General features: G+C 36.0%; 1 protein-coding gene across 1 annotated transcript; it reads right to left on the minus strand.

The window, feature by feature from the left end:
• Positions 1 to 7,285: 7,285 nt before the first annotated feature.
• Positions 7,286 to 22,379, minus strand: Ido1 (indoleamine 2,3-dioxygenase 1). The gene is made up of 10 exons (XM_076853824.1): positions 22,200 to 22,379; positions 18,214 to 18,309; positions 17,970 to 18,089; positions 14,159 to 14,277; positions 12,965 to 12,979; positions 11,444 to 11,543; positions 10,914 to 11,031; positions 9,710 to 9,761; positions 9,128 to 9,276; positions 7,286 to 7,922 (listed from the first exon to the last, which is right to left on the minus strand). The coding sequence occupies exons 1-10, from the start codon at positions 22,296 to 22,298 to the stop codon at positions 7,567 to 7,569; spliced, it is 1,224 nt and encodes a 407-aa protein (XP_076709939.1). The 5' UTR covers positions 22,299 to 22,379; the 3' UTR covers positions 7,286 to 7,566.
• Positions 22,380 to 24,602: the final 2,223 nt, after the last annotated feature.

The raw sequence follows: 24,602 nt of genomic DNA on the forward strand, positions 1-24,602 counted from the left end.
CTAGGGATTGAATCCAGAGGCACTTTACCACTGACTACATCCCTAACCCTTTTTAGGTTTTTTTTTTTTGTGTGTGTGTGTGTGTGATACAAGGTCTTGTTAAATTTCTTAGGGCCTCACTAAGTTGCTGAGTCTTACCTGGAACTTGCCATCCTCCTGCCCCAGCCTCCTGAGTTGCTGGAATTACATGCATGCACATCACACCTGCTCCTTTTTCTATTTCACTCTTAACATGTAGATATTTCTTTACAAAGCTGTTCTTAAATATTTCCATCTGACCTTAACTTTGAATCTATTCCAAGGTCCCCAAATATGCACATGCAGTCTTGACCTTTCTTGTTTCCAAGCCCTAGACCAATGTACCTTTGGTCTGTGACTCTCTCAGCTATTGCCACAAAAATTTTCAAGAGCTCCTACCTGGTGATGAGATAAAGTTCACATTTCACTGAGCTGACATACCCAAGACTTATGCTCAAAACTTCAAAAAATAATTTGCTGCTCCTGAGTAACCAGCACTTGGCTACCTACTTTATCTCTTCATTTATACTATCTCTGGTTTCCATGATACTTTATGTACATAGCTGAACTAATCTTTTAAGACATATCTCAAATGCTAATACTTCCAAGAACTCTTTTCTAGAATTATTCTAACACTGCAAAATTCTATAATCAGCTCATTTCCCATTTCAAATTCTATCTAGTTTGATTATTACAAATGTATTCACTTCATCTTTCCTATTCAATTGTAAAAAACAGAACCCATATCTAACCCAATGTTGTGTTTTCCTGTAGCAGCAATCCTAATGTCTGCCACTCAATAAATGTTTGTAGAAGGAATGATTTCCAAGATTATGGATCTTATATTTTAGAATCAGGGTCTTGATGTTAGATAGAGCTTTACTCTGGTCCAAGTTGTACCATTTTAGACCCAGCCCCGGAAATTTACTCTTCAGTAAAGAACACAGAGACACATCCTACTTAAAGCATGGTGTCTTTCTTATTTACCAAGAGGAAATGTGGCTGTGCCCAGAAACTTCCCCTCTTATCAGTAGGGCCAGGAGTTTCAGAGTCCTGGATTCCATAATCAGCTTTCCCATAAAAGTATGGATATACAAAAAGGGCTTCATCTCTTTGAGACGGGGTATTTGAGCCTTTTGGAAATTGACCAAGGGATATTTAGAAAATGAAAGAAACATGTTCCCAATTAAAAATTTTTAGTTCACTTTTTACTGATAACACCATCAGATATTCTTAGTTTCGGTTTCTAAATTGATAAGTAAAGTCCCAAATAGTACTGGTACACTGAGTATTCTTCTCCAGCTCATTAATTATTTCTTTGTTCCTAAATTCAATTGGGGACTTCCTAGTCCTTTCCTTAATGAACTGTTCAGGTATCTGACATTGCTGCCTACTTTTTTTTTTTTTTAACTGTCTTCTCTCCTTGACATTTTTCACTACATGTGTTCCTCCTCATTTTATTGGCTGTAAAATAATAATAGTGGTAAATAGCAGCCAATGATCCTTGATTTTTCTCTCCGCTGAGTTCTAAGGAAAGTGTTTTCCATAGTGCATTTCATTTTACTCTCACAACAGCCCTGTGAGTTAGGTACTATTATTATTTCTATTATTTAGTTGAGGACACTGCAGCTCAGAACAGTTATGATCAAGCTGAGTGTCATGGTTCTATGAGTGGTAAACCAAGACTGAAACGCTGATAATCTGATTTAAAGTCATGATCTTCTCTCCTTTTTTCCTGGTTATACTTGATTATTGGTCACCTTTATAGTGAAGATTTGAATTGCCCCTCTGCTTACTCTGTGCCCTCTCCTTGAGTGTGCTTATTCATTCATTCAATGACTTGGACCATCTTCTCTAGCCTGGTGACTACAGTGTGGTTCTTCCAGCTGGATTTTTTTCAGATTTCTAAACTCATGTGTCTTTCTGTCCTTTGGACATATGGACTTGGATGCTCTATAGAGGTTTCTTATGAAATATCTCAACTACTTCAACTTTTACTAGATGTCTTCCATTAAGATAGGGGCAAAGCCAAAATCTGCAGCTACTGACTGAAGGCCTTGAGCAGACATCCCACTGTCTAGTGTCAGTTCTAAGCTAAAGTTGTCACTTATGTTTTTGTAACAAGAACAAAACTTAGCTTATTCTTACATTCCATACTAGTTAATGGTATCTCTAAGAACCAGTAATATAATTTGAGATGCTTAATAATGGATAAAAAATGTAAGTTCTCTTGTTCAAAAATATTGAGAATTGTAAGACCCTGATAGAAGAGAATGAAGTGTAGGACCCTGTGTGACTGCCCAAAGTTGACCAGATAAAGACCTGAGTCATCTCTCCAGCAGACCCACATCCAATAGAACACTGGTCTTTACAATCTAGCTGTCCTAATGCTTCTAATATTTCTCTCTTTTTCCAATCCAAGGTCAGGCTTTAAGTCTTTTGCCATTTACTATTGAGATATTATAATAACCACCTAGCAACCACATAACTTTCTCACTGCTTCAAATCTATTCTGATATTTTCTCATCACTTCATACTTACTTGATACCCTCTCAGCTCATGAACATGCCTCTAGTATTATTCATCATGGCATTTACATATCTTTTTTATAGTGCTTATGTTTAATAACCAATGTTTTAAGTATGTTGCTAAATTCTACAATATAAAATGAAAATTCTGTCAATCTGCCCATAGACCAATTAGCAAGTGAAATACCATGCACATATGTACACACATACAGCAGTAATCACTCTGTGAAGGCAAAGGTAACATGTATTGAAAGAGATTCAAAAATCCATAGGAATAGAAGTGAGAGAGAATTCCCTAAAAGTTCTCCAGGTGAGACTGAATAATGGCAAAAGCAGTGGTACCCGAATGGGAATAGATAGGTAAATGTGGGTTGTATCAGAGTAATCAAGCTCCTCACACCCTTGGAGAATTAAAAGTTCTAAGACAGATACTCTTCAAAAGCTGCTTTCACCAGAAGACAGGTGATTCTGCTCTTTACCTTTCCTCATTTTCCCTGCTTACAACACTTTTGAAAGTCAAGACAAAATAAAAACAGTTTCCCTTCTGACTTAACTGACAGCGTGGTTACTGGGTGGCATGGCAAGACACTGCTAACCTGTCTTCCCAAGTGACAGTCCCATGTTGCATTCCCTACCAGACATGAACTGTGTTCCAGTTGCTCCACATTCTCACCAGCATTTGGTGCTGTCAGTATTGTGGATTTTCAAGGCTGCTCCAGAAGTGTAGAAATCTAGAAATGTAATTTGAGATTTCCTAAGACATAGGATGTTAATCATCTTTGCATTTACCTAATTACCATCTGTCTTTTCTCAGTGAAGTGTCTTGCACAAACCTTTTGTCCATTTTTTAAATTAAGTTGTTCATTTTCTTAGTTTTGAATTTTGAGAGATCCTTTTATGTTTTTTATAGTAGTCATTTACCAGAGATATTTTTATACATATTTTCTCCCAGTATGTGTTCTGTCTTTTCATTCCATTAACAATAATGTCATTTGGTGAGAAGAACTTTTTTATTGTAATAAAATCCAACTTTGGTTTTGTGTTTAAAACTTGTTGCCAAACCCAAAATCACCTAGATTTTTCCTGAAGTTATCTCCAGTAGTTTTATGTTCACAGCAGTATTTAAAAAGATGACTTTATTAGAATTTTAAAAAAATAATTATTTAATAAAGAAATCAAGGATAAAGTGCTTCATTAATAAATTTTTATAAAAAATAAATATTCTCTCAGAAACTTTTGCTGAAGCAAAATTATAAAACAAATACATATTTTTATATGTAACTTGTAGTAATTAAAATTATTTATGTGTTCACAAACTCTAATAACTTTTGTTTATAATGCTCTTATGTCTGCAAAGTAGGAAAAACAATAAAAGCCCAATCATAACACACTTTTGTATTTTGGCTTTTATAAAACTGCTCATTACAAACATATGAATACAATAATTTTGTAGGCATATTTCAAAAGCAAAATTATATTGCTTACTTATTTTACTTTTCAACCATTACATTGTAAGGATTGAAGATTTCTTTGCATTTTTGCCTTCATTTAAAATACAGATTTTTGGAAATGGATTAAAATTCACTTTTAGAAATGCTTCCTAAAACAGAAAGTTATATTAAATGAAATAATAATTTCTCTTTAAGGGAATAATAAATTATTTATTTAACACATAGACCTAAATGAAGTTATAACCAATGAAAACTAGGATCTGTATTAGAAAACATGAAAGAGGTAGAAGAAAGTCACTGTAATTTCTCTTCTATATAAACTACAATGTTTTAATTCTTGGTATCTAGTTGCTTTGGTATATTTCATAATTAATAGAAAATAATCCCACCTCCAGGATAAACTATAAGCCATCATTAAACTATATCCACATGGATCCACTAGTTTACTGTGTATTTCCACCAACACTTTTCATAAAAATAGAAGTAAAAGTTATATTAATTTTTAAAGATAATATTTTGGGCACTGGAACAAAAGTTTGTACCCAAATTGCTGCTGTTCAGCCAGATCCTTCATAATATACCAATAGCTAGATTAGGAATGCAGAAGTAAAATTACTCATGGCAGTCTATTACAAGATCCAATATTTCTCACTGGGTAACTTTGATCCACAGGAGGAGGTGATAAGGTCATAGGTGTACTAGTACTGCCAGACTGTTTTTCTAGAATAACTAGATAGAAGGAAGTAATTCCAGTATTATTTCCCTCTTCTGAAATCTTGGTTTCCAGTGCTCAACAAATGCAATGAGCCTCATTAGTGAAAACCATATATATTTTCATTTCCTCTTTCAAACTATCAACTTCAGTTTCTCCTTTCTAAGTTTTTTCCAACCACTGACATTAAATTTACTCTTTTGACTTCATCATAATACCTAACCTCAAAATCAACTCCAGGATTGCATTTATAGTACTTTGTTAAAAACATATAGTTTTAGGAAACACATCTTACAAGTTGTACAAAGGAATAGTATTCATATTTACTCCAGGATTCTGTTTTAGTAAATTATCAACCCTGTCACCACTAACACTGTCAGTAGGTGGGTGCATCGTAATCAAAAACAGAAAACTTCTTTCATCATTTGGTTCGTACGTAGTAATTATATGTTCGTCACTGGAAATCTTTCATGTACACATTCTGTGAAAGACATTAGTCTTCTTCTGCCACTTCAGTTTTCAGTGTAATTGATTTTAATTTGTGAAGCCTTAAAGTATGTACAGCATTTCATAAAAAATGTACATTTCCATCTTGAGATAAAGAGAAGATGGAAACAATCTGACTCTGGTAGGTAGTTTTGAGGCTCTGGGAGGGGGTTAGGGTTAGTTATGATGAACTTATGTTTATCAGGGTGGAATCTCCATGGTTGAACCCTGGTAACCTTATGAAAAGAGATTGAGACCAGAACTTGCACATTTCTTCTGCTCTCTCAAGATTCAGCCAGCCAGAGGGCCATCACTGGATGCTGGTTCTGAATCTTGGACCAGTACTGTGATCCAAAATGAACTTATTTTCTTTATAACTTTCCCAGTGTTATTTTACATTTCCATCAACATTTTTTAAATGCTCATGGACTAAAGTCTTGGTTGCCAGCCAGTTGGTGCTATTGAAAGGTGGTGGAAACACCTTTAGGCAGTGGGGTCTGATGGAAAGAAATGGGGTTACTGGAGATGTGCCCTTGAAGGGCATATTGGGTCCCTGGTTCTTCTGTCTATTTTTTCTTCCTGGCTGCTATGAGCTGGGCAGTTTTGTTCTACCATGTGCTCCTTTCTATGATGTTCTGCCTCACCACAAGCCCCAAAGCAATGGAGCCCACTCATCACAGCTCATCTGAAACTTTAGCTAAAATAAACTTTTTCTTCTTGAAGTTGAATTTTATCAGGTAATTTTTCATAGGAACAGAAAGTCGACTAACATACTCAGTCTGTGGTATTGTGTTATTAGCAAGAGAAAATGGACTAAGAAAAACAGGAACCATGTTACTAAGAAGTTATGACATCTAGCTAAAACCTTTTCCTGTAATAAGATATCCCTTTTGCCCTCCATTGACACATCCTCTATAGTGCCCAAAAGAACATTCACTGTGATGAACAGAGACTATGGGGCAGTGGGTGTGAAGTAGCCACATCTTTAGAAATATATCAAGTATTTCATTGTGCCTCTCTCAGTGCAGATATAAATTCATTAGAGGAAAATTCAAAATCTGGTTTTGTGTTATTTGGACCTACAGACTATCATATATATAGACATATACTTTGTCCACTATAAAATTATGTGTAGTCAATTGCAGAAACACTTACAGGGGAAAAAGGGGGAAAAATGTATCTCACCAAATAAGTATGATTACCATTGAAATTTAGCTTATTTTGTAGGCAATCAAGTAAAATTTTGCTATAAGCTACAAGATTTCACTGGGAATGGTGTATTTGAGCAATGATGTTAAAGTGGTATTTAGACATTTTGATTTTAGAAGTATGTGACTGCATTTCCTTCTTCAAACATAGTTGTGCATACTCGTTGAAATTTCTGAATTATATTCCTTATCCTTAGAGCTGAACTTTTCATGAATTCAAGGTGCTTGCTAATCCCACACTCTGGGCATTGAATAGTTTTTCCTTCTATCTTTTATTATGCAACCAATTTCTGGCTGACCATTTGCTTCCTGATAAGATCCCTCTAACCTCGTCTATTCCAAATAGAAAGAAAAAAAAGATAAGACTTATCAAAAACTCAAAATTTCTTCCTATTTATATCAACTATTACCCTAAGTAAGTTACTTCACTTTTATGAGCCTCAATTTTGTCATCTTTAAAATACAGAGATTGGCTTAGATGATTTTTAAGTTCCTTTCCATCTCTACCTTTTCAGAATTCCATTATTAAACAAATTCATGCTAGAGTGTTAGTGCTTAATAACGTAGGAAGAAACTGTATTTCAAAGGTGACCTCTTCTTGTATGTCCTGATAGATGTGTTCATACATTCATTCATTCAGTAGTTATTTGCTAAGTATCTACTAAGAGCTGAGGGAACACAGGTCCAATAAATAATACAGAGTGTTTCTGGCATCCTGAAGCTTATTGTGCAAAGAGAATACAAATAAGTGAGTAATTATGAACAAGCACTAGCATTTTGAAAGTACCAGAATCCACTGGCCCTGCTGAAGGGATAATAGTGTGGAGTATACCTCATCTGGAGCAATATTTAATGGTAGACAAAAATGAAGCAAGATTTGTTAGATCTTACATGATTTTCTCTTTATTGAATTTCGTTATATTCCATTGATAAACAGGTTATAATATTTCTAATGTTATTTGTAGCATCCTTCTACTATCATTTTTTTGTTATTTTCCTACATAGATCCATAGATAAAAGAAAAAATATTTAGAAATCTTTTTATGGTGTATCATTAGTAAATTACTACCTATCATTAATTCATGGGTCTGATTCAGTGAGCAGTGACAGGAAACTATGTCAATTTCTGTGCTTCAGTGAAATGTACCCTTGCTGGGGTTACATTAACGATCCTTCAGAAAGGATTTCTTGGTTGTGTTTCTTACAGTCTTTAGGAAATTCATGATATCAGTGCCTCCAGTTCCTCTGTTTTCTTGTCCTGTTGGCTCTTCTGCCATTTCATTTTCCCTGGGTTTCTGGCTTGCAGGAATCAGAATGTATTTTGTTACAATTTGCAAATGGTAGCTCCTCAGGGAGACCAGAGCGTCCACACACTGATCAAAAGTTTCCTGCAAGCCAGCATCACCTTTCGAAACAACAAATTCACGCACTGATGGACCTGTCTCTAAGAAGCGAAGAAAGTCCTGATGTGCTGGTGGCATGTATGTTCTCATGTCCTGGAGGAACTCAGCAGCAGGTCCTAAAGGAACAAGATAAAGACAAGGTAACAGGGAGGCCAAAGTCTTCCCCAGTCAGGGGAGAAGGCTGAGGGAGGTCAGAGCAAATGGGAGATCACTGTTAGGAACTATAGCAAAAAGTTCTGAGGTTAAGATCACCCTGTTTGGAGGATAAACAGTTATTGGGCTGCTACCAGCCACCCATGGTAACTACGCAAAACTACAGTTAATTCTGAAAATAAAATGAGCAAAAATTATTTTTCATACTAAGAATGTTCATATGTGTTTTCTTTATCATTTTTCTACTGCATTTGGTTCTTCCAAGGCAGGGTATAAATAATCTACACTTGTTAGGTCATGACATTGAGTTTAAAAGAGTTTAAAGGATCATTTTAAATTAAGAAAAAAACATTTTCACCTAGCCCAGTGCTTTCCTCTTAGTATATAAAATAGAAGCTTAAGTGGGAAGAAGTTTTTCTAAGAAGAAATACATATAAAAATACAAATGAAAAACTGGCTCATCTTTTTTTCTTTCTTTTTTTTTTTCTGTGTGTGGTGCCTCATACATGCCAGAAAAATGCTCTACCATTGAACTATGATTTCATTTTATTTTATTTTATTTTGATGGAGGGTCTTGTTAAAGTGCTAAAAATTTGAACTTGCAATCCTCCTGCCTCAGCCTTCCCAGCAGCTGGGATGACAGGTGTGTGGTAATGCTCCTGAAAAATGTAGCTCCTCATTAAACTCCTGTGCAAGCCTGTTTGGGCTGCTGGGTCCATAAGATGGCTACACACAAGATATGCCAGGCCTCTCCTGTCACTGCGGCCTTCATCTCCCCAACTTCTGCTCACAATTGGGTTTCATCTGCAGGTGACTTTCTTTCTGAATCTCATCCTACATTTTCAGAACATGTGATCCTGGCTCCCCCAGAGTCTATCAGCCTGTAATTACATATTCAAATCCAGATTGAGAGAAGGATGAATTGGATCTGGGTTTTGGCTCTGCCACTTTCTAGCTGTTTAACAAGAAGCCTGTCGCATTATCCTCTTAAGTTTTTGCTTCTTCATCTGTGAAATGGGATGATGGCCATGTAATCCTTACTTTTCTGATTCTTCTGAAAGCATCCAATAAGCTCAGATGAGAAGCCAAAGGGAACAAGCTTTATAAATATTAAGACACAAGTTGTATTATTGCAAGTGATGATTATTATTTGCCATTTTCCACTTACCTCCACCAGCAATCTGCTCTATGCCCAGAAGGATATCAAGACTCTGAAATATGCTGCTTTGGGCAGCACTTCCCCCTGCATATTTTCTTGGGGTGTCCCAGACCCCCTCATACAGCAAACCCTCTGACAGCTGGGGGTTTCCTTTCCAGCTAGACCAGGAAGGAAAGAAAAAAAATCACTTTATATTAATTGTCAATTTTCTGATTTAAAATCTTGCTCTAGATGTATTAGAAGGTGACAAGACAGATTTTGTGATTCTTTATCAAAATCTCTCCCTAATTTTCATGTATGCGAATAATAATGCTATTCTGAGAAAATTTGGTATAAATACTCCCAGAAAAGAAACTTACCTTTGCACTAGCCAGGTCATTCACTCTATTTAAAATGACAAGTTTCCCTATTCCCCTTCTAGGGCAATCCTAGACCAGTAATAACAGAGAATACTATCTATTCTTTTCTACAAAATACATTTTTAGCATAATTATTATCCAAACCTCATGAATGGTGAGGAACCATCAATAAGTATTTGGTGTATTTTTATATTTGTTGAAATAAAACAAATTCAAGCATAAGACTACATACCCAGACAAATATATGCGAAGAACATTGAAAAATAGTTTGGGGTCCACATATTCTGTAAAAAGATGGAATATGTTTAATTAAGACTCATTAGAGGTAAACAGGGAGTTCAAGGTGTTGTAAATAACTCACAGGATTTTAACACAGGGTTCAGGAAAGGGATTATATCAGTCTATGCAGAACAAAGCCCATGTGGACAAGCCCTTCTCACTCTCCTACCAATTGTGGAGGTGCCAGGCTCATCACCCATGTCCATGGAATGGGGTCCACTGTCAGACTGCTACATTGCTTGTTTAAGAAGCCACCCACCTTCTTACTCTACATCCTCAGGTCAGTTAAACTGTCAACATTTCTTTAGTACTACTTTATATTCTTACGACGCACAGATAAACTGCTTGCAAGAAATAAACCCGGGCTGGAGATATGACTTAGTGGTACAGCACTTGCTTAACATGTACTAGGCCCCCAGAAGAGTGAGGGGACAAAAAATTTTAAACAAAACAAAACAAACAAACACAGCAGCCCAATGGACTATATATATCCCTAGGTCTCCCTCCCCAAAACTTACTAACATTTGATCTGAAAATGTGTCTCCTTTGCCAAGGAGCAATCAGCAGTAGCTTGAAGCCCAGTGATAAATACTCACATATTTGTTAAATCTGTTACCTGGTAGGGCAGATGCTCTTTTGCAAACCTTTTTGTTGTTGTTGTTGTTTGTTTGTTTTTTGTAGCTTTTCTAGCTGTTAATTTTGCAACAACTTTTGAGCTCAATGGCTTTTCTCTGTTGCTTCTCAGTGAACTTGTGAAGAAGCAGAATTAGCAGAGAGCTCTTATCAAGCAGAAGCTAAGATTTTTTTTCAGAATTTAAAATTTCCTTCCCATTTAGCAAATGTCTTCGTAATTATTAGAAGCAAGCAAAAAACTCTTCAGAATTAAAGAGATCTGGTATGAAATTATGGCTTTACTAGTTACTACCTGTGTATCCTTAAGTGTTTTAAGTCTTTGAATTTATATTTCCTTATCTGTAAAATGGAGATAATAAAATCTACCATATGGAAAGTGGAATTATTTAATGAGATAAATATAACAAGTGAAGCCACGCTCACTGACAGCTGTTTTTTACTTTCATTTCCTAACCGATTGTACCCTTCAGACAATCAGAAACATCTGACTGTTCTTAGAATGTTGTAATGTGTACAGTACTTGCCATGAATTTCCTGAAACACTCTTAGGGCTTCTTTCAGAGAAAAAACCACATCAGGGAGTGCCTTTTGCAAAGTATCCTGGTCCTGCTGTTTCACGGCACTGAGTATAATGGGAATTGCCTTAAAAAATAAAAATAAAAGACAAACATGTAAGATCTCCTACCACTAAACACTGATATAAAATTCCCTCAGCTTAACCCACAAATTAAATTTATTTCTTCATTTATATTTTTAAAAGTCAAAACAATTGGATTATGTCATTATGTATTATTAATGACAAATTGCATTGAAAATTTTTATTGCTTACAGGATTTTCAAATTTGATTCTAAATATATGACCCCTAGTTTTATATTTTAGATGATACGCAAAAGCAAATAAAATATTTTTTATAAGATAATCCATTACCCCCAATTAAGTGATCTTATATTGTATTTAACCAACACAAAGTCAATTCATGCTACTATAATTCAGTTACTAAGGAATTACTCTGTTATGAATTGACATAAAAATTTCAAAAGTAAGTGGACATACTTTGATTGCAGGAGAAGCTGCTATTTCCACCAACAGAGAAACCAGGAAGAATCCTTTACTGCAGTCCTCACCAGGAAATGAGAACAAAATGTCCATGTTGCTAAAAAAATCAGGTAAAATAGGCAAGAATTTAGCAAAATCACAGTATATTTTAGTATAACTTATAGTTTGCAAACATGTTAAATCAACAACTCCACACACACACACACACACACACACACACATACAGAGAGAGAGAGCTATATTAGGCACACTATCTAAGATCATACAATTAGTAATAAATAATATGTAAAATTATACTGGGACTTGGAATTTTGTTCTAGAATTAGAACTAGAAAGTCCACAAATATGTCTGTTTCTACTATTCCATTAAATAGATATAGATACTCAAGGTTTTAAGAGAAATCTGTGGTAGAGTTTGAAGGAGTAATCTTTTGTTTAAATAAATATATTAATTTTTTTTTCTGTGAACCTCACTCAATTTATCAGTGGCTTATTTGATATAAAGGAATTGACCAAGAAATTCAAAAACTTGGTTAGACCCTTTTTTTCTTTTCTGTTGAAGTCTTGGCATTGGTACAAAAATGGTTTCAATGTCTGTGTATCTGTGAGTGTTGTGGTAGTTAGAATTCTGGTTTCTGAGGTCAGACCACCCCTGTAGCATATTTGCTTGCTGTATGTCCCTGGGCAAGATAAGTGATAATCTTTTTATAAATTTATTTCTTCATCCTTTTCTCCTTCTTTTTATAAATTTATTTCTTCATCCTTTTCTCCTACTGTTATCTTCATCATTGTCTACAGTGACACCAGCTAGCCTTCAGCATTGATAATGCACCAAGACTTCTGTCAGTTCCAAGTCTTCACACTTGCTATGTCCTCTGCTATATAGACTGCCATCTTTCCTGTCTTCTGGACTCACTTCAAATAAATTGCCTCATGGATTCTTCCCTTTAAATATGTTATATAATTAGATAATTGATTAGACCTCCTAGCAGTTTATCTTCTTGTCCCTTCTATTAATCATGCAACATTATACAATTTTCATAAGTTGCCTTTCCTTTCCATTAGTCTAGCTTCACGAGGAAAAGCTTACACCTTAGTTTCTCCAGCTCTTGGCTATGTGGAGTACATAGGTCAAAAGTAATAAGGACTGGTAAAAAGCAAAATCAAGCAAACAAAAACAGGTTTCTTTATAACTACTTATTGACATTGTTAACTAGTTCTTCCCAGAGAGGTCATTACATCACAGATACATAGATGTATGTTCATTTTGTATGTAGGCATATAAATTCCATAATTCATATCAAGTTGTATTTTTGTAAGTGTCTCTACCTATAATATTAAATAGACATGGTCATATTAAAATCATATATATAGTTTTAAGGAATGGGATTATTTGCTCTTTTAATAATAACCTAAATTATTTTTGCCTGAATTCAATCAACTATTTAAAAAACGTATTTGTAATACTTTGATAATCAACATTCACTTTGAATAAAAAATAGTTCTTGGAATACTTACTCATAGGTCATAGGCCTGGTAGAATCAATCCGGAAGCCATGAACCAATTGGAATAGAGAAAGAAAGGTAATTGAAATCAAATGGTTTTGAGTTACTATTATCAGATTGAATACTATTGATCAAACTGAGGTAAGACATAGGTAAAAAAGAAAAACTGGTTTTTTATTTTTTGTATCTTTCAAGATTGCATTGGAAATATCTAATTTATAAAACAAATTTAAAAATTAAATATGCGAGGAACACATAGTAAAAACTCATTATTACTGTTAAGATAATTTCTAGATCAAATCTTTTCATTTGGTGGTACAGCAACCTGTAGAACACTCCTTCCTGTATACACCCATGGCCACAGGTCTTTGTTGGAGCAAATCCCATCACTGAGGGATAGGAGTGGCCTCAATTCTGTGCAGTCTTTTCTGAGAAGCAGACACTGCTGCTTTCCTGCTGGAAACTCTTACATGCAACTTACTACTTAAAAATTAATTCAAATTATGATGATAATAATAAAAATAACAATTAATAATAGAAGGGAGATTATCAGAGTAGAGCAAAGGAATCAAGAGGAGGGAAGAATGGAGGAAAATGGATGTTCTGTGGAAGGAGATTGATCAAAGTGTGGTATGTGCATGTAGAATATGGTTTAATGAGTGTTAGTGTTTTGTATTAATCATAATATATTAACAAAAAAGGTAAGTAAATTAATTAATTAAAAATAGATTGGTAAAATCTCAAAAATGTGTTAATCCAAGGAACTCAGGCACCAAAGCATATATACTCTAGGGTTTCATTGATACAAAATGCAATGAAAAACAAACTAATTCCTGATAAGACAAATTAGAATGTATTTGCCTGGAACAGAGAAGGGAATTGAATAAAAAGAGACACAAAGAACTTTTCGGAGGTCACAGAAGTACTCTGTGGCTTGTAAGCTTGTTTGGGGACGTGGTTACATGCATACCTGTATACAAAAGGCAAATTCAAATTGAACATTTAGAATCTCTATGTATTTTACTATATGTTAAATACACAGCACTCTCTCACTTTTGTACATTTGTAGTTTCAGACACAATAGTCCAAGAAACAATAGACAATACCAGAGAAACTGTACTGTCAAAAATTAAACCAATAAATAACTACATCTTGATTTAAATAACATACATTCCAATTCATCTGTTATAATCACAGTTTACATACCCACTGGGATCCTTTTTCTTCCAATTTGCCAAGACGCAATCTGCATAACACAGAATAGGAGGCAGTCCCAGCTTCTCAGAGAGTTTGCAGTAAGGAATAGCAATATTGCTTGGCAAGACCTAATTAAAACACAATACTTAGTTTGAATAATTTAAGTGTGTTACTTTTTTTTGCTGCTTTCTGGGTACCAAAACCTTGACTGCTTTTTGTATAATGGCATTTGAAACCACATTTCATTACTTAACTCTGGTAATTGTTAAACATTCATGTTTTGAATTTGGGTGGGCATAATTTGGCTCTAAGGAAGAAAAAAAACAGAGTACAAAGCCTGTGTCTTTTACTTCCCAGGGGCCTTGGGAGCTAGTTTCCCTCCTTCACTCATCCATTTATCCCATGAATAATTATTAAGTAATTTTTCTATGCAAGACACCACATTATTCATCAGCAATAGAAATATAAAATTGATCATGTCAAAGATACTCAAAGTCTTTGTAATTAAGACTTTTGGATATGAGACAATAGAAGTGCAGTTTGCTACTCTTGAAGCTCAATGCAGAAGGAAATTCTCCTGGACACTACACCCCCCCACCCCACCCCCGCCCCACCCCCCGTGAAAGATTCACCATAGGACCTTGGTGCTTAGTAAGTCTTTCAGATTTAATTGTCCTGGAAGAAGGGAGCTCCTTTACCCTGGCTTTGTATTTCACTGTAGATAACTACATCAACTGAGATGGCACTTTTGGCTAAACTCTTTCATTCTCTCTTCCTTAGAGGAAGTATAGAGGCTCATCGAATTGCTGAGTTTGGAAGTGAAAACACAGCTCAGCCCCTTTTTTCTCCTCAACTCTTCATTTTCTGAACCTGCTGCTTGTAAAATCTGTTCTGCAATCAGTCACAGAATAAAAGGCTTCTGCCCACACAGGGTGATTCTGCAGTTGTCTAATGCTGCCTAACTAGATGACTAAGTAGGCAAGCTGATTCTGAGAGCTCTTACAGCCATTCACTGCTTCCTCCTTTCCAGGCCAAGTTCTCCAATAACTCCCTTAGCCATGAAACTAACATTTTATCCTTTATCTGCCTGACTTCATCATCTACTATCACCTAGCTTATAATTGTACTGTCCCATGTAGTAATTGGGATAATCATTGTCATCAACAGCCTTTGGCTGATATATGTGTATATCTAAGGAGGGGAAGAGCAGGGATTATGGCCTGCCTGGGGTAGTGGATAGAGATGGTATGATGATAAGTCATAGGCCACAGTTTTGTGAAAACCACAGGAGTTATAACCCAAGTCACTCTCCATTAGCTTAATGACTTTTGAGGGCTTTAACCAGGAGAACAGAATGTTAGGACAAAATCACTGGTCATCAAATCACACTGGGATGTATACTTTATGTTGAAGAGCTTGAGCTTCTAAAGACTGAAACATTGTAACTGGCAAAATAGTTACATTTTTCAAAAGGAAATAATTTTCTCCCTCTCTGATTTAGAGAATGATCAGAGGGGTAAAAAGGGTGATGTTTAGTTGAATAATTAACTAGAACTGATCTGGAAAAAGGAAATAAAGTGCTCAAACATGTCTTTATTACAGATACAAGCTGCTATGAAACTCAGATGATAACTTCTTGCCAATTCTCAAGCAAAATGTGATTTATATTGATATACATTTTGTTCATTAACTTTTTCTTTCTTAATAACTGCCCCACTGAAACATGTTTTTATTGGTTTTACAGTACTACTACCTCTTGAGATTATTTTCAGAATGATAAGACTATGAAACCATGATAAATTAAAAATACACTTTCATCTTTTCTTTCTTAATTCTGACCTAAAGTCTGATACATTTATTATTTTTCAATTACACTATATGCCTTCTGGTCTCCACATTCTTGGTCAGTGTTTTTCCTCTTGCCTTGTTGTTATGTCTTCTGAGCATTAGTGGTGACACCAACTACTATTTAAGTCCTCTGGACTTCTGCTCAGGGCAACTAGCATAGACTGATTTTCAGTACAGACACACATATTTCTAGCAAATCTAATGAGATATTTCACTTAAAGAAATTTTAAGTTAGATTATAAAACTAAAACCAGTTTTAGTCTGTTTGGCATCATCCCAATCTGGATATAATAGTTTAATGATTAGCATGAGTTGTTCCCAGGATCATGCAGAACAACAACTTCTATCCCTATGTGTCAGAAATGACTCATCACATAGGTGGACCATATGTAATCACCTGCCTTTAAGCACAGTGTGATAAGAAAAATAACTAAATAAAACACTAATTAGCTTTGCTGAAAAAGGAAAGTGTTCACTAAGTGGTAGAAGACGCCCTTTGAATCCAGTTTATTTTTAAATTCAGAGCTGGGTGGGGTTGGGCACACCTGTAATCCCAAGGGCTCCAGAGGCTAAGACAGGAGGATATAGAGTTCAAAGCAAGCTTCAGAAATGGCCAAGGTGCTAAGCAACTCAGTAAGACCTTGTCTCTAAATAAAGTACCAAAAATTGGGCTGGGGATGTGGATCAGTGGTTGAGTGCTTCTGGGCTCAATACCGGGTAACCTCCCCCCAAATAAATAAAGTTCAAGTATTGGTTTGATAAAATTGTGGCTGCCAAATAAAATATAGGATGTCCAACAAATTTGCATTTTTCAGGACACACACATACACTAAATAATTGAATATATGAAATTCAAATTTAACTGGAAACCCTGGTGTTTGCACTGGCTGAATCTGGGACCACTACAAGAGATGGGAAGGCAAGGATTTTAGCAGCATTACAGGACAGATACCGAATATGAGCCTAATTTACAATGTGATCATCACTGCTATTTTTATTTTAATAGTAAGGCTATGACTGACACATGAATGCATACCTATAAATATATATACAAGATGATTTAAAATTAAGGTTGTTTTATGTTGATAAGAGTTGAACGAAGCCGAGATACTCTTCTATGTTGATAGATGGAAGCACTTACACATTAACCATGAAGAGCCATTCAAAGACATTTATTGTAGTGTCATATATAATACTGATTTTTTTTTTCTATTTTGTTACCAGAAATTAAAATTAGGGGCACTTAACTGCTGAGCTACATCCCCAGCCCTTTTTTGTATTTTATTAGAGACAGGGTCTCACTGAGTTGCAGAGGTCCTGTCAAAGTTGCTGAGGCTGGCTTTGAACACTGCATCCTCCTGCCTCAACTTCCAGAACTGCAGGGATTACAGGCACGTGTGACCATGCCCTGTTTATAATGAAATGTTTTTGAAAAGTTATCAATAGAAGATTTAGTAAGTAAGCAAAAGTTCAGTAACTCAATGAACAGTTGTACAATTATTCCAAACAAATAGGATGATCGTGTAGTAACTAAAAAGTGTTCACAATATAATTAAATTAAAGAAGTCAAATGCATATTTGTATGGATAGGATGGAGCAACTGTGTTATACAAGAAAAAGGCAAGTATAATCCTAACAGTTGATATGCTAAATCAGTAAACTGTTCTTTTCTTTTTGTTCGATCAACTTTAAAAGTACAGTTATAGTATTTTTTGAAAATTTTTCTTCTTTTTTTTTCTTTCTTTCTTCCTTTTCTTTTCTTTCTTTTTTCTTTTTCTTTTCTTTCTTTTTTCTTTTTCTTTCTTTCTTTTTTTTTTTTTTTTTGTGGTACAGGTGATCAAACTCAGGACCTCACCCATGATAGGCAAATGCTCTGGAATCTATAACCAGACACTGGGATTGTTTACATTAAATATCAATTGGATTTCATTTTCACTCATGTTGCATAAGAAATATCAGAAAATCTCCATACCTTTCGGACATCTCCATCACCTCGATCCCACACGTATGCCATGGTAATGTATCCCAGAACCAAATGTGCGAGTCGCTGTGACTTATGTCCTTGGAGCTCATCAATACTGAACAGTGGTATCTGAGAACAAATGGAGATACTTGACCCAATTCACTCTTGACCCAATTTCTAATTTAGGCTTAGAAATCAACTTAAAAGTGTTAAGCAACCATACAAGAAGACAAATGTAATATATATTTCAAACCTTCTCAACTTCTGCTCGAAGTTGGCCATTCTCAATCAGTTCAGGAAGATTTTTAGCAATGAAAATCCAGGCATCATAATCATGAGGTAGCTCCTCCTTGAAAGAAAAAATAGGACTTTGATTTGCTAGTGGAAGTTACTGTAAAATAGTGTTGGTTTCCTGAGGATGACTCCCCTTGCTTCTAAGTACATTTTGTGCATCATTGCCCCAACAAACCCATACTTGTCTGAAAACACCAGCCTGTGCTTTGCCACCTGACAAACAGGGATCAAGCCCTTCTCTGTTTTCCACCTCTTCTCTCTTTAAGCACTTTCATTTTGCATCCTTTCCAAAATTCAACCCAACAGATGCTCTAAAACCTTCCTTCATATACCATTCAACATCAATCTTCTTCATTATAAATCCTATGGAGTATACCTTACATGTTATTATTAAGTAATCTTGTGTTTTGTATTTTTTTCCATTTCAGCTAGATTTTAAGTTCTTTGAACAGAAGAAAATCTCATTAGTGGATTGGGCTTTCTGCTCACTAATATCATATGTATTTCTCATTTAATTCTTGTAATTGCCCCCAAAGTTGTCTCTATGTCATAAATAAAAATAACCTGGCCTCAGTTTACATAACTTGTGATACACAAACACACACAATTGTAATTCAGACATATATATTTCCAATTTCAGAATCCATAGTCTTTTTATGTCTTAATATTTGATGACAAGGATTATAATGTGCAAATTATTTTAAATTTATATGTTTTTCAAGAACTGGAATACACCTGGAAATATAGAAGAAACTGTATAGGATAAAGTCTCTTATGCTTCTAACAAATGTTTCAAGGCTCCCAGTTGATGCCTAAAACTGCAAATAGTGCTTAACCACTATGTGTTTTCCCTGTACCTACATCCTATGATAAAATTAATACCTTTTTCATTTGAAGTAAGCACTTACTATGCTCTTTGGTTCTAACTTTTGCAATTTTAGGTGTGAAAAACAACTTGAATAGTTTCTTCACAATTTCACTGATACATTTGTTCTTACCATAGAGCTTAACAACACTGCAAATTTTTTTCTTTATTAAATCAAGAACTTTTCACCTTTTCACTTTATGGAAGCACATTAAACTCCTCTTTGGAATATCTAAATTGTCAAGAGACGTCACTACTCTTGTGCTTTGGGGTTATTAGTAAGAAAAATAAGGGTTGCTTGAATACAAGCACTGCAAAACTTTGACAGTTCATCTGATAACCTGGGCACTACTGAGTTACTAACAGGTAGGTGAGTTTATAGCATGAATACACTGTAAAAAGAGATGACTCATGTCCTGGGAGGGATGGAATGGAGTGGTGTGAAGTTTCATTATAAGACTCAAAACAGTGAGCAATTTAATGCTCATAAATTGTTTACTTTTGGCGTTTTCCATTTTAATTTTAGACTATGGTTGACTGCAGGTCACTGAAGCAAACGAAAGCAAAAACGTAGAGGGTGGACTACTGCATGCATGTAAATTGCCTACTTTGGTTCCACTATAAGCTTGATTTTTGCCCAACAAATACAAATGAAATTCAAATAAAAGTGTCTTCTTGATCTGATCATATTTTTTTATCACATATCAAAGGGAAATATACAGCCAGGTGCAGAACGGCACCTAGAGATGTGGCTCAGTGGCTAAGCACCTCTGAATTCAATTCCTAATACCCCCCTAAACCGCAAACAAATCCCAAAGGGAAACACACAAAAGTAAGACCTAGGCAAAATCCTGAAGTGAGGCACAGGCAGATGTCTGAACAACTCCCTGTATACCCTGCCCTGCCGCAGTCTAGCTGGGCACAAAATCACGAGCCACTCAAGCAGGAACAAACTTTATTTTTTTGAAACTGCCAACAATGCTCCCTAGGCCTCTGGGAAGATTCCTGATTGCCCACACTGTGTTCTCCCAGAACCCGTTCCTCCTCCGCAATTCCCTCCTACCACACTTCCCCCCTACCACACTTCCCCAACCAATGGGAACTCTCCAGGAGTCCCATAGCAGGCCAAGGTGGACAGCAGGAGTCCAATATCCATATGAATGCAAATCTTAACATAATCATATCATCTCAATGGCTTGTTGGCATCACCTTTCAACCAAAAATGCCATGTATCATATTACTTGGCTGTGGCTCTTAGCACTGCCCTAATGCCTCATTCAGGTTGCTTCAAGGTGTGCCTTTTGGGTCATCAGTAATGGACTGTGGTGACTGAAGACAAATGGCTTAACTTTATTCCACACGGGTAAGGCTTCGAACTTAAAAACCAAGTTAAGACTGTAAGTGAACTGTAAAGCAAAATAACCGATATAAATAAAATTCACAGAGATTCTTCAGCTACATCCATGTGTTTGGGCGCAGTGTGTGTGAAAGCCCTGAGGTCTCCAGGAGCCACGGGGGGCGGGAGGGGAAGTGTCAGGGTTCATAAGTTGCACACAATTGTAGATGTGGTCACTCTGGCAGTGAAAGTGGTGGCGCTGGAAACAGAGCACAATGGAGTTTCCACAGCAGCAACGGCGCACCCTGGGACCCAACAGCGGCTTGGGCGACTGGGAGAGTCCACCGCCGCCGCCGGGGCTTGAAGCCTGGACCCAGGCCAGATCAAGGAGGCGAGACTGCAGCTGATTCCAATGCCCGACCTGCGGAGCGATGCAGCTGCTTCCCCGCCAGGCTCCTCAGACAGAGGGACCGCGCTGTGGCTCCGCCCCCAACACGCCCACTTCTAGCGGTGGCTCAGCTGCTGCGCTCCTGGGTCGGGTAGGGCGGCTGCTTGGGCAGTTATTTCAGAAGCTTGCGGCTGTGTCAGCCGCTGAGCGTGATTGTGGGCAACTGGACTGACTGTGAAACTTGGGAGGATTAGGCAGAGGTTGGAACCATTAGGGAAGCTGTTTGGGCCTATTACACTGCTTAGCTAATTAACCTGATCCCGTAAGCAGCAGAAAAGGCAGCATAGCTCCGCCCTCAATGTGGGACCCGCCTGCAGAATCCTGGGATCTGGGGTTTGTGCGGGGAGACAGTGCTAATTCCTTCTCTGGAGCCAAGCTATCATGCACGCTCCAGAAAGTCCCTTTAACTGGGCTCCAAGCTTGTCCCCTATGACGCTAAGGTTGCCAATGTCGATGGCAAGGTTGCCTTTGCTGATGGCCACAGAGGTCTGCTGGGACTTTACCCCTTTCCTTGACCTGGGTCGCATTTTCGGTGAGCTTTATACCATACTCTCCACTCTCCCAAGACTGTATGTTACAGGGTTCTTGTCTCTACCTTGCTGGGTTCCAAAATCACTCACCTCAAAATTCAGCTTTTATTTGTTATGCTGGTGCTTCTTTGTGAAAGAGGTGAGTGCTGGGCACCTCTGTATGACTATCTTGCCCTCTGTCTCTAAATGTGTGATAATTAAAATATTAATGATAAATTGATATACGTGGCATTCTTTAGAATACAACTTAGGGACATGTAATTTTGAAGCAAGCATTTTTCTCCATATGCATTGTGCTTTATAGCTAAAACTTGCAAAATACAATTTTTAAGGTATTTCATACTCATTTTTATCTCATTCTTAGTAAACAGTAACCATTATTCATACAAGACGAAAGTTACTTGATGTATCATTTCATAAACCAAATCAAATCAAGAGCACAAACTTTGACCAGTTTGACAGATAGCACTAGAAAAAGGGGCTTCTGCATGACTCATGGACATTAATAACTTTGGCCTTTTCAGAATACCCTCAGAAAAAACGATTGTAATCAGTCAACTTTGGGTATCTATAGTATAGTCCTTTTGTAAAGGTAAAATACCTCCCATGGTTTCTTTATTTAATCATTCTTAATTTCTATTAGGTAAATAAGAACTACATATATGACTGAGTTTCTAGGAAGAAAATTTGAAGAACAGAGAGACACAGTTATTCAAACTCTGCCTCCAATTATGATATTTCCCCTTATTTCACCACCCTCTCTTACCAGTGGATTTGGCAGAGCGAAGCCCAGATCTTCATCTATATGGTACTCTTCAAGGATTTTCCAAGAATCTTCCATAAGTGATACTTTATCATGTGCCATTCTTGAGGTCTACTCCACTGATCCTCCTCAGCCTCTAAGAAGTTTCAGAACATCTATTTTTTATAGTCATTGTTAGAGCCAGTGACTACAGCTTATCACGTAAGCAGAAAGAAATGACTTCCACTTTGGGATAGTTTCATTTTCTACTTTCTTTATTTGTAATTTGATAAACAATAAAACCACAAAGCATCTTTGTTCATCATATGAAGAAACTGAAAGTTTGCATTCATTATCAGGGCTTTTTCAATAAGAACATCATTTGCTTACTGCTATATGGTAAACCATAAAAGTTTTGATTGAAATAACAAGAACTATGGGAACAGGTGACAAGAAAAAAAAATTTTATGGAAAAATTCAAATCTTCAATTCAAACAGTTTTTACCATGGCTATATCTCTAAGTTATCATTTAGTCAATGCAGCCATTGGCTTTCATTTATACTTACAGGGGTCTTTGAAAACTATTCATGTCTTATTTCAGAAGCCCTGGAATACAATGCATGAGACCCTGAAGTGCTTATTGCCAATGGCTTTGAAGTAGAAAAAGTAGAACATGATAGATTTGAAAGATATTACCTCTCCACCTTCCTATTTTTCTTATAAACATTTGCTTATGTTCTCTCTTCTTTACATTCATAATAACTCGCTTATAGGTAAGTTGTCTTGCATATGTACTATATTTGATTGCCAGGGAATCATGAAACAATATGCTTGAACATTTGTAGACTTTTTACTATGTTGAAAGTCAAAGAAAAGGATAAAATATCTTGAAACTGTTTTCTTTTTCAAAATACAAAATTTATGACACATTTGGTAAAGGTTTTCAAGATGCATGAAAGTCTCTGTTCACTGAGAGATTTTGAAAATAGAAGAAGTCATATCTCCTTTTGATTATCAAAAGGAGAAAATAGGGAAAGTTATTATGCAGTACATTAATAGAGAATATAGATTTATGATCCAGGTTATCAGGCCTTGAAGTAAATTTTACTAGCACATAGTTTTGGTTACATTCTAAATAGCTCTCACACTATTCTTTATTTCATTATGGCTTTTCTGTAAGCATTGGGCTTTACAAGAATATGTCCTCTTTATAAAAAAAGGTAAGGGATATTGAAACCAAAATTACAAAGCAAAGAGAATACAATGACTAAGCTTCTGGAAAATAAATTATTCAGGAGACTCAAATTTAGAACCTGGCCCGAGTTGGCGTGGGGTGGAGGAAGCACAGGGAAGGATAAATCACTAGGACCTGTCACATCCACATGGAAGACAATGATGCTAAAAAATTCTTGAGAGTTAGAAAAGGTGTGAGTATTCATATGATTTTTTTTCCTTCTTGAATATGTCTATAAGTGAGTCTGAACATGGAATGAAGTTTTGGATTGTTTTGACTTGGAACTATGTCTCAGAATTGAGTTTTAAAGAAGCTTGTCTTGGTAAAATGATTTTTTTTTTTTTGGTAAAATGATTTTTTGACTTGGCTTATCCAGTTACCTCACTGAATCTATCCTGTCTTTGCAGGAACAATAAGGTTTACTGCTCCAATTTTACCCCTACCTTTTTTAAATCCCCCATAGTCTACTTCTTTCATATTTCTGAAACACTATTCTCAGTTGGTCTTATCTTCATTTATTTCAATTTTTGTCCACTCTAACCATATCATTATACTATTGTTGAATAACTCCTTTCACATGGCTTCTGAATAGCATATTAATTTTATGGTCACATTTGGATTCTTTATCTTCCTCTTTAGCATTTTACTTGTGCCCAGGTCACTATGTTAGAGAACATTTTACCCAGAACTCATGACTTTTTGCTTCATGACTTCTTAAGTCTGAGCCTTTACTTGGATCTGTTTACCTTGTTATATTGCATGATTTGATTATTTGGTTACTCTTTTCTCTATAATGATTATATTTCCTGACTTATCCCTTTTGCTACAGACACATTTTTAATGCCTGGTGCACATCTCTACCTGAAAACCCTGTTATTCTATTTCATTGTGGACTTCTTTGACATCATCAGTATTATAAGTAGATCTACAGAGGAACTTTATTCAGAGCTGTGCTAAACACACATTGATTCCCTCTTAATATGGCATTCTCTATAATGCATCCAACTTTCTCCTTATGCTATGTTATGGTAATTTGTAAAATATAGTTTTATTTTCAAATGAAGAGAATTCTCAGGTTAAAAAAACTCAAGTGATCTGGAGCATGCAAGACTAATAAAATAACTCATTGAAATACAAACATCTATTGACATTCACCATTAGTATTTCTATGGTTATGTTTTACACCATTTTT

Source organism: Callospermophilus lateralis, chromosome 4, assembly GCF_048772815.1.
Source record: "Callospermophilus lateralis isolate mCalLat2 chromosome 4, mCalLat2.hap1, whole genome shotgun sequence".
Taxonomy (NCBI): domain Eukaryota; kingdom Metazoa; phylum Chordata; class Mammalia; order Rodentia; family Sciuridae; genus Callospermophilus; species Callospermophilus lateralis.